The 18,128-nt window shown below is 43.6% G+C and overlaps 2 protein-coding genes across 2 annotated transcripts in view; one reads left to right on the top strand and one right to left on the bottom strand.

Annotated features, from left to right (window-relative positions):
- INO80 (INO80 complex ATPase subunit) overlaps positions 1-18,128 on the bottom strand; it is a 370,843-nt gene that overhangs the window by 100,279 nt on the left and 252,436 nt on the right. The window lies entirely within an intron of this gene.
- VPS18 (VPS18 core subunit of CORVET and HOPS complexes) lies at positions 1,015-12,859 on the top strand. The gene is made up of 5 exons (XM_062635773.1): positions 1,015-1,170; positions 6,540-6,681; positions 6,875-6,966; positions 7,699-9,569; positions 10,294-12,859. Exons 1-5 carry the CDS (start codon positions 1,080-1,082, stop codon positions 11,020-11,022), a joined length of 2,925 nt encoding a protein of 974 aa, XP_062491757.1. The 5' UTR covers positions 1,015-1,079; the 3' UTR covers positions 11,023-12,859.

Raw genomic sequence — 18,128 nt, 5'->3', positions numbered from 1 at the left:
AAACATGTACATCTGTATTAATTTTATCTACGATGAAAACCAGAAGTGTTGCATAAGAGATTAGTCTTTTTGTTAATGCCATTGTTATATAAATTCTGCTAGTTTAAGCCAGACGGTGAAAATATAAAGAATAATTGTTGGCGTATCAGAACAAAAGAAAACGCCAGATTTTAAGTACTATTTAGTGATACATAACCTGCGCCCACAGAGTGTATAAAGCTGGAAGAAACTTGCAGAGCAAATCTAGCACAGTTCATGGGCAGCCTTATGCTCTATCCCCATCTGCTGTGCCACAAGCATTATTTTAGCAATAAAGCCAAGATTGTACCACGCAGGGCTACAGACAAGTGGCAGCACAGGAATTTGTATAGGAGTGCTCAATCAGCCAACTCCTGATTGCAGTCACTAGTCATAGTAGGTTGGAGAAGACCTGTAAGATCATCCAGCCCAACTGTTCCCCCAGCACTGCCACGTCCACCACTAAACTGTATCACTGGGCGCCTCATCTCATCTACAGTGTTTGAACACCTTCGAGGACAGTGACTGCTCCAATGCCCGACCACCCTTTCTGTGAAGAAACTGATCCTCACGTCAAACCTCCCCCCGCCCCGTGCAGCCTCTTGTCCTAAAAATACTGCAAAAAATACAGCAGCGAATACCGTGCTTGCAGTGCTATCACCACTAAGCGATCCCACTACAGCACGCTGCTACACTCACAGGGTCAGTTATCACGGGCATGGCTGCACACAACAGCACGGCAGCGAGCAGAACCTGCAGGCACCAGAGATGCAAAGAGCCTGCCAGCCCTGCTGTGGCTGCATGCACCTCAACACCGGGAAGCAAAGCTACATGCTGACTTTAATGTGTTATTAGGGACAGGAAGGTCCGGGCTGCGACTAAAGACGGAGCCGAATCCCGTCACCCTCCCACCGCCATCTTGACAAGAGCGACCCCTTCCCCTCACGGAGAGACGGGGGGCAGCAGCGCAGGCGCAGTGCGCGGCGGGGCAGGCACGTGACGCGGGTCAGCTGAGCGCGGGCGGAAGTGGCGGGTGCGGGCCTGTGGTGCCGGTGTCCGCCATGGCGTCCATTCTGGACGAGTACGAGGACTCGCTGTACCGCTCCGCCGCCGTGCAGCACAGCCGCGCCAGCGTGGGCATCCCGCACTCCGGTAGGTGGGGAGCGGGGCGTGTCAGGCGGTGCGGGGTGCTGCCGGGTGCCGCCGGGTGCCGCCGGGTGCCGGTGTAAGGCAGAGCAGTCAGCTCCGGCTTGGGTTTGCGTCGCTTGTCGTGTGGAATGTTTTGGTGCAGGGGACCCTCGAGCCCATAGCACCCTGGGGTGCATCGGGAGGAGTGTGGCAGCGGGTTGAGGGACGTGATCGTCCCCCTCTGCTCACCCCTAATGAGGCCACATCTGGAGCGCTGGCTCCAGTGCTGGGCTCCTCAGTACAGGGAGCTGCTGGAGGGGGTCCGGTGGAGGCCACGAGGATGATCAGGGGTCTGGAGCATCCCTGTAATGAGGAGGGGCTGCAGGAGCCAGGCCTGTTTAGTCTGGAGAAGACTGAGATGAGATCTCATCAATTCAGATCAGTATCTCAAAGGCGGGTGCCACGAGGATGGTGCCAGACTCTTTTCAGTGATGCACAGCACTGGATGAGGAGCAATGGCCATAAACTAAACCACAAGGAGTTTCACCTCAACATGAGGAAGGACAGCTTTACATTGAGCGTGGTAGAGCACTGGAGCAGGCTGCCCAGGTGGGTTGTGGAGTCTCTCTGGAGACATTCAAAACCAGCCTGTGTAATCTGCTGTAGGTGACCCTGCCTTGGCAGAGGGTTAGACTAGATGATCTTCAGAGGTCCCTTCCAGCTCCAATGATTCTGTAATGCAGGTCATCTTAGCAAAACTGAGATGCTGGTTATCTGTGGGATGGCTTTATAAGGCCATAGGCCCTGTGGTGTGTAGTGATGTGTGTAGGAAATGTGTATGTGAAGTGCCTTCATAGTCACAAGTTATAACCACACCTCAGCACTATTCAGTTCAGGACTTGTGGTAGTTGAGATCAGCTCTTGGCTGTTTCTTCCCCTCTGAGGAACCCAGCTGTTACAGTATTCTGGCTGTGTGCACAGCTGTACCTGCATGGGGTTAGTTTCCAAACCCAGGGGCAGTTTACCAAAGGCTTAGTTGTTAGAGTGGTTAGGTTAGTGGCAAGGTTACTGCTGAAGAAGGTTACCAAGAAAGCAATCTATATCATTGTTAAGCTTTTCTAACAGGTCTGTGAAGCTTTGGTACACAGTACTGCCCAGGGAGGTGTGCAATCAATCTAAAGTAACGGTGTGATGACCAGTTAGTTGTTTCTTTCATGCGAGAGAAAGCAAACAGATGGCGAGTATGTCCTATGATAAATTCAAGGTTTGTTAGGTTCAATAACTGTTCCCTGTTTGATGTCACCTCACAATGTTTTTTTGAGTGCTTGGAATCGGATGGGCATATTCCTTCAAGTTTTTTCCTTACACAGTGTTGCTAGCTGTTAACCTTTGGGGAAACTAGGTTGTGATTCTATATAGGTGTTAAGAATTGATGGATTCTGTTATACTATGTATATTATTGAGTGCAAATACAAAGACAGAATTACTCATTACATGAGTCTAGGTACTGAAATAGGTATGTCCCCTCTGTTTGTTTTAACATGCATAGTTATTTTGTTGTGTAATTTTAGATAAAGATTAAGTGTCCTGAATAAGTATTGTGCAAAACAGTGCTGGGACAAGCTGTGTTACATAAGATAAATTTTCAAGGACTCAGCTTTTCTTGAGGGCTGCAACCCTGTCTCCAGTCATGACTGTTACAGTTGAGAAATCTGCCTGTTTGCTGACAATTGATGTTGGCAAAGGAAGTTTGGGAAACTGCTGAATCGCAAAGGTACGTCCTCATCAGGGTTTTAGTTGTCCTTAAATCAGACCTGGTAATTTTGCATGAAACTTGGGCTGGTAGAAGTTGTAGGCAATCTGAAGTTGACCTTGGAAAAAAATGCAACAAATAGCTAACTTCCTGAAAGCAATCCTTGAAGTTAGGTTGGAAGTTTTGGAAGTTAAAACTTACTTCTCTATTTCAGTTAATGAGCTTGTTAATGTTTTAGTCCCTGTGCTTGTTAAACTGCAGGTGCTGTTTCTCAAGTTGTGGATAACCAAGCAGTGACCCTGTTGCCAACCTAAAGTATTGCTGCATTGTCTTCAAAGGCTGCAGTTCCAGAACAAAAAGACCTGTTTAGACCCACTAGGCTTGACTGAAGTTTGTGATCTTAGATCGTTGAATGGTTTAAAAGCTCTATGGAAAAATGCAGATTTGCCCAGAAATCAGTAATGGGAAATGCTGCAGTAGAATCTCAGCCTGAACAGAAGGGGTCAGGATGAAGGAAGGCACTGTTTGAAAGGAATGCATGTTATAAAATAGGCATCTCCTTTGTATACAGGACTGGAAGTTAAAGAAGTTAATCTTTCTCCTGCTACAGACACTAGTTAAAATCCTCATGTTAGTGGTGATGATTCTACACTAACAGCAATTAGCAATAGTTGTAATGGATACAGCCCTAAAGAGTCAAGAATGCTGGAATCCAATCCACTGGCTTGAACTATGGCTGAATTACAAAAAAAAACAACCCAAAATCCAACAAACACAAACTCTCCCACTCCAGCTCTAAACCCCTACCTGTGTATAGATACTATTTGTTCCCTTTCCTTCCTGTGTCTCAGTCAGCCTTGTTTTGCTTAGTGGCAATCTGAAAAACAGTTCAGGACTGCCTGAGTGGCTGTGACTTGCTGACCCGTTGGTATGTGAGTTTTTCCTCTCAGGGTAATCCCTCCTTTTTCTATATATATAAATGTGTTTATATTTATTACTTATCTGTTGAGATGACATGATGTGAATCTGTAGCTTGGGAGCTTGGTCCTCAAGTTTTGAAGCACAGTTCATACCAGCAAATTTAAACTGTGGCATTGCAGCTCCCTAATCTGAAATTAAGAACATCTGCTTTGCTTCACTGGAAATAAAGGAATGCACATCTGCATAAGTGGGAAATGTTTAAGATGTGGTTCAATGTGGGAGAAGAAAACATACGTGCAGAGCAAAAGGCTCCCTAGTCAGATTGTGGTTGCTTTGTCTGTTCCTGTATGTGCATTTTTCCTCTAGAGCAAGAATCCTTTAAAGATCCTGCAGCTGGTCTAGTGGTGAGGTGGAGTCAAGGAGAAGGCATTGGTGGAATAGGCAATTGAAGGATTCGTAATGTTAGTAGGCTGCTTTCCACTGCTACACTGGCTTTTTCAACAGCAACAGGGCTGAAATTAGAGATTTTCAGGATAACGTGCGGGAGGTTATAGGCATTTAGTGTGCTTTGAAGTGGTGCTGTTAGTCCCAGGCTAGTGTCAGGCCTACGCTCTTTAGAATGGAAGTAGTCTGTTGTCTCTGAAATACAATTCCAGATTTCTTTTTTTCTGTAAGTTTACATCTTCCTAGTTAGCTACTTTGGCTATGAATGGCCTTAACTTAGTATACCTCTTTTTGGGTTTTAATCTTCCTGTTCAGGCTAACTGCTGCATGGATCTGCTTGCTTTAGGTATCAGTTCATTGCATGTGGGTAGTAGTATACCAGTCTGTCTTGCTTTTAAGCTTGAGGTAGTGTGGTCAGACTGATCCTCTGCTGTTTTCTTTGTCAGAGGCTTAGGTAAGACTGTGCGTATGGGAAATTCAGTCCCTGGGAAAACTTGTCTCATGGGACAGATACGGGTGAAACTTTGTGATAAGATCTGTTTGTGGAGGCACACATGTTCCAGGATTTTGCTAATGAGTGTCATCACTTGGGTCTGGTTTTATATGAATGCTGCCTTATTTTGCAGTTCACTGGCATATCTGAGCTGTTTTGTAGGGTTTTTTTTGCTTCCTCATAGGAAGACCATAAAGAGTGCTGTTCTCATTTAGGAATAGAATGGCACAATCTCTGCAAGTCTTAGGGTTTTGGATGTTGAGGTTTACTCATCTTCAATGAAAACTAAATCTGTCATGCTGATTCTCTGTGCTGCCACATGGTGTTACAGCTCTACTTGCCTTTCAGTTTGTTGACTGCTTGCCGATGGCTGGGCTTTTGTCTTTGCTGTAGCCAGAGGTATGAGTTTGAACTGCATCTTGTGCTTTGCTCATCTGCACTGAAGATCACAGAGGGTTTTAAAAGCATAGACTTCTAAGCTTTATTTATTCATGTATTAATATATTTCTACAGAAGTATGTCACTTCCCTCAAGTCAGACCTTACTTCTCCATTCTTTGCCTTATCCGCTTTCTTAAGTAATCCCTCAACACGTGTTCCTATGGATGTCACATTTCCCAAGCTGACTGAGACTAGACTGACTAGCTGAATACTTACCTGGTCACATGAGCTAACTTGCTCTGGTTGTACACTCCCATTTTCAGTTCATTGATTTGTCAGGTTTGCTTGGTTGGGCTTAAAATGCAACATGTGTCCTATAAGGTCGCCGTGTCTTACCCAACTTCAACCCTTAACTCTGGGTAATGCCCCTTAACTGAGCATTACTTAGAATTCAGGCCTGTTTTGTTTTAAAGGATTTGAGGATTAGCTTAGTCTGGCTCCATCTGGGGATTTGCCATGAAACAGTAAACCAGTCTGAATGGGTTTTGGATCAATTTAAGCCAAGACTAAAGCATTGATTCAGCAGTCACCAGGTCTTGGTTATTGCTTTGGCTCTAACAAGTAGTTCACATGCCTTCCATCTGGAAAGCTGCAATTAGGATAGTGTTATGGTTGGTAAAACAGGGTTATGGCAAAAGCATCATTGTGACCTCCAGCTGTGTTTCCTGCAGCAAATAATCCAATAAACTTTTCTCTGTGATGAAGTCTGCTATGTGGATACAAAAAAACCTCAACATGGCTTTCAAAATAGGTTTAGTTTGTGAATGATGGGTGTCAAGTATGATAGCTTGTTCAATCCCAAAATGGAATAAGACAGAAATATGTTTCAATTAACACCATAATGGTCTCATGGGTAGCTTGTGTGGGAGTGTTGAACCAGAGCCTTCTTTGTGTCTTCTCTGATACCAGCCATTCTTTCCTGTCTTGAGCAAATAAAATGTCAACCAAGGAAAACAAATGACTTTGTGATTCTGCTCTCATTTTCAGCTTTTTATGCAGTTTATGTGACAGTTTTGTGGCTTCCCCTGGAATTCTGTGTGCTTTCAAATTAATGTTAGTGACAATTTTGCAGTTCTGTGACAAGGCAGTAAAATGTATTGCTCCTTTTCATTACAGTTATACATACCCATGACAAGGCAGTAAAGTGTATTACTCCTTTTCATTCCTGTTATACATACCCGTGTAAGTGCTGCTCTCTGTGTTCATGCTCCCTTTTTAGTATAACCCAGAGCAGGCGATGATCCTTCTAGTTTTTTTTAGGTTAGAATTTGGTGTAGTGTGGGGTTGTGGTTGTGGGGTTTTGGTCTTGTTTTGGTTTTAAGAGTTTGTGTTCTTTCTCCAGGATATGTGAATGCACGTCTGGAGAAGGAAACACCAATATTTAACAAGCAAAGGATTGATTTTGCTCCTCCAGAGAAAATTAACAGCTTAGTGGTCTCCTCTAACCAGCTGTGTATGAGCCTTGGCAAAGACACCCTTCTCAGGTAACGCTGCCAGAGACCTGCAGTTATTGCTTATTTTCTCTTGCCCCTTTCTTTCTCTTGTCTTTTTTCCCTGAAGTTGTTAACTTACAAACTGGATAAAAAGCCAAGGTGGAAACCCAAGATGGAGAACAGTAAGCAATTACGCCTACATGAACTGTTGTTGGAAACATGCTTTCATGGTTTCTGTTTGCAGGATTGATCTTGGGAAGCCAGATGAACCTAATCAGGTGGAGCTGGGACGCAAAGATGAAGCCAAAGTCTACAAGATGTTTTTGGACCACACAGGTAAGGCAACGGACTATGTATGTTTACAGACAGTGGTTGGCAGAAGATGCAACTGAATGTGCATAACAAGAGCTGGCAAAAGAGTTCTCTTTCTGTCCTGTAAATAAGGAGAAGAGGTGGTTCTTCTGTGGGCAGGACTCCATTGCCCAGGGGCTCTGCCTGCTGATTTGCCCTTGTGCTATTAGGAAAACACACTGGCTTGTGTGTATGTTGTTGCTTTGGACCTCTTTGAAATGAACACATGCAATTAGTTCTGAGTGAGGCTGTTAAAAACAATTAAAGGAAATCTTTGCAGTCACCCTGGGCTGTATCGGACTGTATAAGACTTTTAGAAAGGACTGTAAAACATCTGCAGCTCCCTGTAGCCTTGCCTGATTGTAAAAAACAAACCAGAGGTTTGGAAAGGGGTGCTTGTATCTGCCACCAGCTGCCAGGGATAGGAGAGAACTCTGGGAACTGTTTATCCTTAGAACACTTACTGAAACAGAAGAATATGTTCTCGCTGGAGCATCTGGGGCTAGTAATTTAAGTTTTCCACTCATGGACTACCATTCTGATCCAGCATGGAAATCCCCCACATTCTAAGGAATGTTTGGGAAAGTCTTGGATTAAGTATGTTGATACCAGAGCTTATCAAATGTGAGGATTAGAAGCCTCAGGAATTTGGCTTGCTTCGGCACAGTCTTAATTTGTTCTCTCCTTCTCTTTCCCATACCCCTCTCCTGTTGGCAGGCTCCCATCTCCTGATTGCTCTGAACACCAGTGAATGCCTTTACCTGAACAGAAGTGTTCAGAAAGTGCGAGCACTCTCCCGCTGGAAAGGCCACTTGATTGAAAGTGTGGGCTGGAACAAATTCCTTGGTACAGAGACCAACACGGGGCCTATCCTGGTGGGGACAGCCCAGGGGCAGATCTATGAGGCTGAAATCTCTGTCAGTGAGGGAAGCCTCTTCAGTACTAATCCTGACCAGTACTTCCGACAGGTCTACACTCTGGAGGAGGAATCAGGACCTGCCCCAGTCTGCTGCTTGGAGATTGAACGAGGAATAGAAGGGAAATTTTTTATTATAGCCACCACTCAAAAGAGACTTTTCCAGTTTGTTGGCAAAGTGCCTGAAGGGACAGAGCAGCAAGGCTTCAGCTCCATATTTGCTTTGCATGCTGACCATTTGCCAAGCTTCCGGGAGTTTCCGGCCAGCTTTGGTTTCAGTGAGATAGCCTTTTACACCCCAAAACTGCGCTCCAACCCACGCTCCTTTGCCTGGATGATGGGAAATGGTGTTTTGTACGGTACACTGGATTATAGCCGTCCCGATTCAATTTTGAGTGATGAACGGGTCTGGGTTTATCCTTCTGATATTGACATAACTGTGAACAAACCGATATCCATTGTACTTACCCAGTTCCACTTCTTGCTGCTGCTGCCTGATCGAGTGAAGGCTGTGTGCACTCTGAATGGGCAGGTTGTTTTTCAAGATATGTTCCTGGAGAAGTTTGGTTTTCTGACACGCATGATCAAAGATCCCACAGTCCAGCAGATCTGGATCCACACTGAGAAAGTGGTGTTCCGCTACCATGTCCAGCGGGAATCTAGAGATGTGTGGAAGATGTATATGAATATGAACAAATTTGATTTAGCCAAAGAGTATTGTAAAGATCGTCCAGAGTGCCTAGATATTGTGCTGGCAAAAGAAGCAGAGCACTGCTTCCAAAACAAGAGGTATCTAGACAGTGCCAAGTGTTATGCGCTGACCCAGAGCTACTTTGAGGAAATTGCCCTTAAGTTCATTGAAGCCAAGCAAGAAGAGGCCCTGATGGAGTTTCTGATTAAGAAGCTGAGTAATCTGAAGCCTTCTGAGAAGACACAGACCACTCTGCTGACCACGTGGTTAACGGAGCTGTACCTGAACTGGTTAGGTGTACTGGAAGGAGATCCCTCACAGCGAAATCTCTATCTGGATACACGGGAGAAGTTTCGCACATTCCTGAGCAGTCCTAAAAACAAAGACTGTCTGTTTAATAACCGGGCATCTATTTATGAGCTCTTGGCAAGCCATGGGGACACAGAGCACATGGTCTACTTTGCAGTCATCATGCAGGACTATGAGCGTGTAGTAGCTCACCACTGCCAGCACGATGAGTACGATGAGGCTCTAAATGTGCTGTCCAGGCACAGAGACGAGAAACTGTTCTACAAGTTCTCTCCAGTCCTCATCCAGCATATTCCCAAGAAGGTAGTTGATGCTTGGATTTCTATGGGCTCTAGACTGGATGCTAGGAACCTCATTCCAGCCCTTGTTAACTATAGCCAGAGTGCCAGCACCCAGCAGATCAATGAAGCCATTAGATATATGGAATTCTGTGTCTATCAGTTGGAGGAAACTCAGCAAGCCATTCACAACTACCTGTTGTCTCTTTATGCTTTGTGTCGGCCGGATTCGCTGCTATCTTACCTGGAGCAAGCAGGAACCAACCCAAACAGGATCCACTATGACTTGAAGTATGCATTGCGCCTGTGTGCAGAGCATGGGCACCACCATGCATGTGTCCATATTTACAAAGTGATGGAATTATATGAGGAGGCTGTGGATCTTGCCTTACAGGTATGTGTGTCTGTGCATGCATGCCATGACATGTAGGAAAGTTATCTTGACCAGCTGAGCATTTGAGAGGAACTGAACAGATTTCATTAGTACAGGAGCTGTGCAGCTAAGTAGGAAGAAAGACCTGTCTCTGTTAATGTGCTTCTTGCTTTCATGGTTGTTTTAAGTAGACAGCTGGCTGTGACAAGCCATAATTGAAGGTAGAGGCATGGAAAGTACAAGGGGGAGTACTGTGTGCCTTAAGCTTGGTCTCTAACATCAAATACTTTTAACATATCTGCATTTATGCAATACTTGTATAGCTACTGTTCAGGATTCTAATTAATTCCTATTCCTACATGATGATAACTATCACAGAAGAATGCCTTTGTCAGCTTAGTCTGACCTTCAAGGAGCCATTGGATCTTTTTCATTGGCATTGCGATGTCTCTGCTGCAGTGTGTGGCCAGCACAGATACTATGACGTGGATTTGCCCTTACTGTAGTGCTAGGCTTTGTGGTTGTCTGCTGGTTAGCAAGCAAATCTTCAAGGAGACTGCTGGTGGAGAGGAGAGGTGTTTGACATGTAAACAAGGAGCAGGCCAGTAGTGCAGCCCTAGGCAATGAGGTAGCAATAGAAGTTATCTATTAATGCCTCCTATGATGGACAGCAGGCTTTGAAGTTGAATGGTGGATAAACGAAGAGGGAAGCTTACCTCAATTTCCTTGTCTGTCCAACTTCTAGGTGGATGTTGATCTTGCGAAGTCCTGTGCAGATCTCCCTGAAGATGATGAGGAACTCCGGAAGAAGCTCTGGTTAAAGATTGCTCGCCATGTTGTTCAGGAAGAGAAGGATGTCAAGAAGGCAATGGCCTGCCTCTCCAGCTGTGCCCTGCTGAAGATTGAAGATGTCTTGCCATTCTTTCCAGACTTTGTCACCATTGACCATTTCAAGGAGGCAATCTGTAACTCTCTGGAGGACTACAACAAGCACATTGAGGAGCTGAAAAGGGAGATGGAGGAAGCCACACAGAGTGCCAAGAGAATCCGAGAGGACATCCAGGAAATGAGAAATAAGTATGGCTCTGTGGAGCCTCAGGAAAAATGTGCTGCTTGTGACTTCCCACTTCTAAACCGCCCTTTTTACCTTTTCCTGTGTGGCCACATGTTTCACTATGACTGTCTCCTCCAAGCGGTGTTCCCAAACCTTCCTGCCTATAAACAGGCAAAACTTGAAGATCTTCAGAAGAAGCTGGCAGCTACCAGTCAGCCTTCCAAGAGTCACCATCGTCCCAAGGACACAGATACCATTAGCTTGGGGAAGGGGCAGCAGAGCCGGGAACAGATCAAAGCTGACATTGATGATATTGTGGCAGCTGAATGTGTGTACTGTGGGGAGCTGATGATCCGGTCAATTGACAAGCCTTTTATTGATCCCCAGAAGTATGAAGAAGAGATGCAGAGCTGGCTGTAGTTTTCCAAGCCTGCAACTGTCAGTACACAAGAGTGGTTTTGTTCACAACTTGTGAAGCTTCTGTGGTGAGAATATAATCTCCAGAAGCAGGAACACAGTGGCAACTGTTGAACTCTTAATAAAAGAGTAGTGGGGTCACTATGGTGAGCTAGTCTTGAAACATGTGGAGAAATAGCTATGGCTGTCTAAGAACTCAAACAATAGTTAAGAGTTAATCTACTGGAATATATTTAGCAGATGTTTCCTGCTTGCAGTTCTTCTGAGGTTCTCAGTGTGAAGCTAATGGAGTGCCTTGTTGTCCAGAAGGAATTGGGAACAACCTATGATTTATCTTCCCTGTTGTGTGGTATTTGTTTTGGTGAAGACAAGCTTGAAGGAAAAGGTAGTGAACACTAAGCAGTGTAGGGTTCATTCATCATCCAAAGCTAGAATTGCCTTCTGTTTCCTTTTTGCTGAGAGTCTATAACCACATACATGGAAAGGACATGAAAGGACAAATGCTCTTGCATTTATATTTTGTATTTGTGTAGCATGATGTTTACATGTTTCTACACAATGTAATACAAGAATGTGTGTAATTCTCAAGCAGGAGTGTCTCATAATACACATTTGTCTGAAATTTAAGGTGTCTAATTCTCTTTCCCACAAGCTATATGGACAAGACCATACATTTCAGTTTTCTCTAGCTACTGTTTCTGGCAATATTTTGTAGCCTGTTCACCCCTTCCTCACTATCTGAATCCTATTTCTAATACAGCTGTCTTTGTATAGTGGGTCTTGGTTTTGTCTTTGCCCAACCCAAAATTTATATATACAGTAGTCATGTTTTAGCTGGTAGATATTCTGCAAGCAGGAACACAACCTGTTTGTATTGTCCTGTTGTCATCCACCACAAGCTGCACTTGAGCACTAGATAGGAGATCCAGTCATAGGTTCCCTGAAGGGTAGACTACAGAAAAGTTCTGTTGGTGTGAAATTGCTATTTGAAACCAGAACCTAGTGACCAGGCAGTCTTGCCTTCCTGACAGTATTTGATACTTTCTGGAGGTGGCAGCAGGTCACTGTAGGTCTATTGCTCCGACTTGGGAAATTTTTCCCAGAAGGTGGAGATCACTGCATTGTGGGTGAGGGATCTAACCATCGTATTCAATTGACTTAGCAAGGATTCCTTGGTTTAGTTTTGAAGAAACTAAAGTTTTAATGAAATTCTGCTGTTTGAGGCTGAATCCCAAATGTAGTGATTGGCAGAAGGATGGAATCATCTAAATTAAAAATGATGATTCTTGTAATTAAGGCAACAAAAAATACTTTCTCCTGCAAAACTTCTTCAGTTCTTTCACATGAATGCATGTGCTTGAATACCTCTCTGCCTGCTAGTCATGCTCTTTGTGGCATTGTAGAAATGGGTCTTCACACCATTGAAAGGGATTATAAATTGGTTTCCTCAAGGAGCTGACCTAAGAATGTTGGTAACTGTACAGCAGTCCAGAACATCCGTGCTTTTGTTGGGAACTTCAGCCTGGAATGAATGGATCTTATCTGTATAAAACTACGTGAGTAATAAAAGCCAGAGCTGACAGTAGGAATACCTGAGGTTTTGAGACCCTCTTTTCATTGTTGGAGCCATGGGATAGGCAGTCTCATTGCCACCTGGTAGTGTTTGTTGCTGCTTTATCAAACCACTGTTTCAGTGTTCAGAAACCACACATGCTGTAGTTTTGTTTGGCTCTGGATAGCCTTTTGCTTTGAGTAAGTCAGTGGGTCTGCCAGAAGAATTTGTGATGAAAACTGAATGTGATGTCTTTTGAAGTTCAGCATTAAACCTGTTGTAACTGGCTGCTGCTGATTCATCATCTTTTCATGTAAGCAGTGTGATGCTTAAAGTTGTATATGTCATTCTAAAGCAACAGTAGCCCTTTACCTAAACCAGTTTCTGAGCAAAGGCAAGTGGCCATTTTTCTGCCCTTTAGCAGAAATGTGAGTAGCAGCTCATTCTGATGGAGTCATTTCAAGTTCTTTTCCTTCAGATGTTCTTAATACTTGTTCCACCTCTTTTGGGTTTTTACAGGATGCTTTCTTGGTATATTGGTATATATATTGGTATGTTAGAATTATTCCATTCTTTTCCTGTTAGTGCTAGAGAACAGTTGCATCATTAAATGCTTCTGTTGTGCTCTGCAAATTAGCAATATTATTTGCTTATAGACCATTTCAGGGAGATCTGCTTGTCCATAGGATTGGAAGAAGTGTGTGTCTGTAGGAATTGAGGCATAGCAAGTAAATAAAAGCTTTCAAGTCTTTGCCTGAGATGGGGTGATAGGAACTACTATCACCCTCAGGATACTACTCAGGAACTACTGATTCCATTCTTGGGTATTAATATGTCTCACTTAAGAAAAGTAGAACTAGGTTGTTTGTTTGTTTGTTTGTTTTTAATGACTAGTATGCAACAGTCTCTAAGGGCTGTGGGCTTGTGCACCAGATCCACGCACAGGAAGCTATATAAAGATATCTGCTGAAGTTTCCTTACAATGCCACATGCTTCAAAAGTTTCAATAACCACTCACCTGTGCTTCTGTTGTAGTATCACTCAGTGGAAAAGGTGAGGGGTTTTTAGGGGGAAGTGTATTTACTGTACTCCTGTAATCTAATCTGAGATCTTTTCCTCTTTGCTTTCAGAATAGCATTTTTATCTGTTCTCCTTGTAACTTCAGCACAGTTACATTTTAGAAATCACAGTCCTTTGTATGGTTTCTTTTAGCTGTGAATGAGCTGTGTACCAGCTGTTACAAATGATGTGCCCTTGGGCCTTGTCCTTGTCGGTGTGAATAACCCCTACCATTTACTGTAATGCAGCTAGAGAACGGCATATCCACAGAGCCCCAGCCCTCCATAACCAGAACAAATACCTGTAGATAGATTTACACTGAAGATACTCATCTGTGAAGGCAAGGCCTAAAGCAAACTTTGCCTACTACCTCACCTCTCCATGGCTTCAAGCAAGGGATTGGTGAAATGCGGTGAGATGGGGGAGACAATGGGTGGGTGTGTGTGTGTGTGGGTGTGTGTGTGTGTGTGTGTGTTATGGAAGAGTTTGTGGAGATTTTGGATGCAGTCACTGTTGGCCTATGTGATTGGAAGCAGCAAACAAACGCTTAGAGCTCTGTTTTTGCCTGCATGACTGGGCTGGAAACTGTGGGAGGCAAATTCTTGACAAGCCACTAGATGTCATTGCTGTCCATTTAAATACTGAAGTTTGTTGCGGGGAAGTGAAAGGCATTCGGTAGCAGAAGAAAGAACCGTACCAAACCATGAGGAGCTGAAGCAGGTTCCAAGTGCTTTTGGGGGGCAGGTTGGAGAGAGACCTGTAAGGTAGTTACTGGAGACAACGATGCTAAAAAAAAAAATTGTCTTTAACTGAAAGGCAGTTTCAGTTCTTAGATCACCATTTTTCAGGTTTTGAATACCAAAAGCTGGATTTATTCAGTCAACAAATGAGTACCAGTCCTCCTTTGTTTAACTGCATTCTCGTGTGAGTTCCTGCAGACGTAGCTGATTTAGTAAACTGTAGAGAGACAGTCCCTGGGCTTAGAGTTACAATATGTGGTGTTCTTGGTCTGGCCATTTCTGCTTCCTCTTCACCCTGTCTTGGCAGCAGTGATGGTGGAAGTGAATGTGAGCCAGCTCCTTAGTTGCCTGGGTTCACATGTAGTGTGTTTTGTTAAAACTGCCAGTAAAGCTGGATTTGTAATACAATATTGGACACAGACCTGCATGAACAGAGAAGCTGGTGTGTTTGCTTTTGCCTCTGAGCTGCAGGTTCGTAATCCCAGTCATAAGCAAGTGGGAATGGGAACATCTTGTGCTCCATCAAAATCAGATGTTTTAGTTTGACTCAAGACTGTAATCATGTATTAGCTTGCAGTTCTTGGAATGGGTAGTTCCCATTCACTGTGTTGTCACTGTCAGTATATACACTGTCTATGTTTACAAGTGCAATTACTTTGCTTCTAGTGTAACTATTGGGAAGTCTGTTGTTCCTTGCATCACTTATCCAACAACCCTGTCCTGAGCAGTGGAGTGACAGACTGATAACAGACCTCTTCCTTGCAACAAGTGTGCTGAGCTGAAATTTGAGGTTTGAAATACACAAAAATATGGAATTTTGGATTTTAAATTGGGATTATTTTTTTTATTTAGATGGATTTAGTCATTTTCCCCAGAAGAGATGGAGTACCATGTGATTCACTGCGGTATGTGTAGTGTTTATGAGAGAATCCTCATAAACATATGGCATCCTCAAAGCAGAGAGAGGCTGGTCATGAGCTGTCTTTTCTGTACATAGAGGAAGGGGTGCCCTAGAAAGAAGAGGGTATGGTGGTTTCTGTGAAATAACTTGTCTGAACTTTATGTGTCTGACTTGAGAAGCTTCGCCAGTGGAACTGTGATATTGATGGATCTGTACTTTTCACACTGAGGTGCTGGAGAAGAAAAAGGTAGTTTTGTTTGGAATAGTAATTTTGGTAAAATTCAAGAGCTCAGTACTTGAAAGCAGAACATTACAGGAGTGCCTTAAATTTGCAGTGGGTTATGTATGGATTCAGCTTCTAAACTATCAGCTGTCTCTGTGCCCAAGCTGGACTTTACACCTTATGAACCTTCTGATTTGAGCTTCATGCCTTTATTGTGATTTTGGAGACTCATGATACACCTTCATCAACTCAGTGTTTGGGTTTTTTCACTCCCAGGTCTCATGGAGAGGCATCAGGCTACTTACTTGATGCTACCAATGAGCTTTAAAGCACCCTGTCCTGCAGCTGCTTTCCAGTGGAAGGAGGGGAAGAAGATTAAACAAAATTGTTAGATCTACCTGTTGAAACTGGTTGGGATGAAAAAGAAAAGGGGCTCAGGCATTTCACGGTCAGAAGTACTGGAGCAGCTTGTTTGAATAAGACTGAACACTGGTTGCTTAGGAACAAGGAAGCTACAGGAGTTACAAGTACAAATATAACTGAACCCTTTGTTGTGAGGCAGCTCAGCAGAGCACAGTTTCCAACTTGCAGCAAGTCAGTACTGGGTTCAGACTTGCTGCAGTGCTTCACAGCCACTATGATAATGGTTGTAGAGTTGTTTTAATTCAACCCTTGAGCTGCAGAGCTTGGTTGCTGTGGGAATAAGCACAGCTGATGTGTCTGTACAACATAAGGCTGTCTTTGATACACAGAGATTTCCATCATATGCTTCCAAACACCACATAAAGACCCATGTTTTATAAATGGGCATACAGGCTGTACCTGATAACTGTCAGGTGGTAATTTTGGCATTTCTCTGCTTTGCAGGGGTTCGTATATTCTTCTCATGCTGCTGTGTTGGTTGTAGGCCTGGTTGTCTTCAGAAGAGGATTTGATGTAGCCTTTTGTTTGTTTAACACACAGTTTGTTTGCTTCATCTGTAACTGAGAATACTACTGGCAGCAGTTTTTGCAATGAAAGTGTTCAGAAGAAGCCAAACCACAGCCTACCCCTCATTTTGTGCTCCATATTGAGTGGTTCATTATAGGTGGTGGCTTGTGTGAGAAGGCTTGAACAGCTGGTTTGGTATCCAAAAGCAGGTATTCTCAATTTCATGAAACTGAAAGCCAGGTGCTGGTCAGTTGGCTTAGGACATGATCTTCTGAACACAGCCTGAACACTTAGGCAGACATCTGTGTTTTCCAATTAGTTACTAAACAGTCTTCTTTTCATCTCTTTGCATGTACATACTGCATAGATTTCCTAATAAATAAATTATTAGTGTGGAACTGGGCTCATCAGAAAGTCGCTCCTGTCTGTAGATTCCCTTATTTTCCCACCTTTGTTGGAAACAAGGCTCACAGTGTGGTTTTCTCTGTGAGTAGATCTGGAGTGTTTTGATCTCTTATGATTTGACTCTGTTCCTCTTTTCACACACTTTGGGCCAATGCCTTTGGCTGAATTAGGAATGTCATAGGAAAAAAAAAAGCACCAAGAAAGCTGCTGTATTAGTGTTTTCAGGACTTTTCTCTACAGGTTCGACATGGCAGTTATTCGCAGCTGCCCTGGCTGGTTTTGATGCTGCTGCGTGTTTTTCACCATGTGAACAAGAGTTATTCTCTGATAAGAACCTGTGAAGGTACAAAATTGTTGGTCTTCAGCTAATTATAATGTGTATCTAGCAAAACAGCTGTTGTCCAATTTTTCTCATAGTAACTATCAAGATAACATTACAGCTGATCTAAAGAAAATAATATTCCACATGTAGCTGAACCATATGTCACCATCCTTGATAACAAGGCCATAAACTTGGATCAGCTCCTGCTGTTTGACAGAACCGAGCAGAATATTGCTGGGTGAGGAAGAAACTGAGAGTTGGGGCTTACTCTCCTAGATGTCCCAGTTCTTTGTTTAATGCTTGCCTATGTGACAGGACGTGACTTTCTCAGAGTGACATCTGCATTTGTGTTATGGTGGTGGGTTCTGTTGAGCAGCCTTTTGGGGGGAAAACTCTTCCTTATGTTCTGCAAGCTGCCTCAATCACTGCTCTGCTTGCCCAGTTAATGAGATTGGAATAACTAGGACCATGTCATCTTTCTGCTACATTCTTCTGCAGGGTTGTTTACAGTTATCTTCAGCATGTGCTTCAAAGTCTTGCAGTGGCGGGGCTTCCAAAGCAAAAACTATTTTAGTACAGGAAACATCTAATGAAAGCAGAGCATACCAAAACCTGTTCCATAATAAGCCAGAGTTTGTTTTCATTCTATTGAAAATTCTTGGTGAGAAAGTAACTATAAACTGTAAAGTAACATTTATTTGTATTTTTTTCAGCTCAGGCTTCTCCAGGAACGCTTTAAGGACAGAAATGCTCTCTTCTGTGAGCTGGAGTGGCTTAACGTGGACTTTTCTAAGTAGTATCTTCTTAAACTTGTTGGCTGTTGATTGAGAAACGTCTTGTAATCCTTGATTTGCCTAATATTTGTACACAGAACTGTTGTGGGAGACTGGAGTGGAACAGTATATAGCAGTATGCAGCACACTGCAAGCCTAGACTCTGGCAATAGTTTCTTTGCTTAGTGAAGAATCCAGATTTGC

This window comes from Pezoporus occidentalis, unplaced genomic scaffold (assembly GCF_034315485.1).
Source record: "Pezoporus occidentalis ecotype Australia unplaced genomic scaffold, CSIRO_AGI_Poc_V1 ctg46, whole genome shotgun sequence".
NCBI classification, from domain to species: domain Eukaryota; kingdom Metazoa; phylum Chordata; class Aves; order Psittaciformes; family Psittacidae; genus Pezoporus; species Pezoporus occidentalis.
This window is presented reverse-complemented; position numbering and strand designations above follow the sequence as displayed.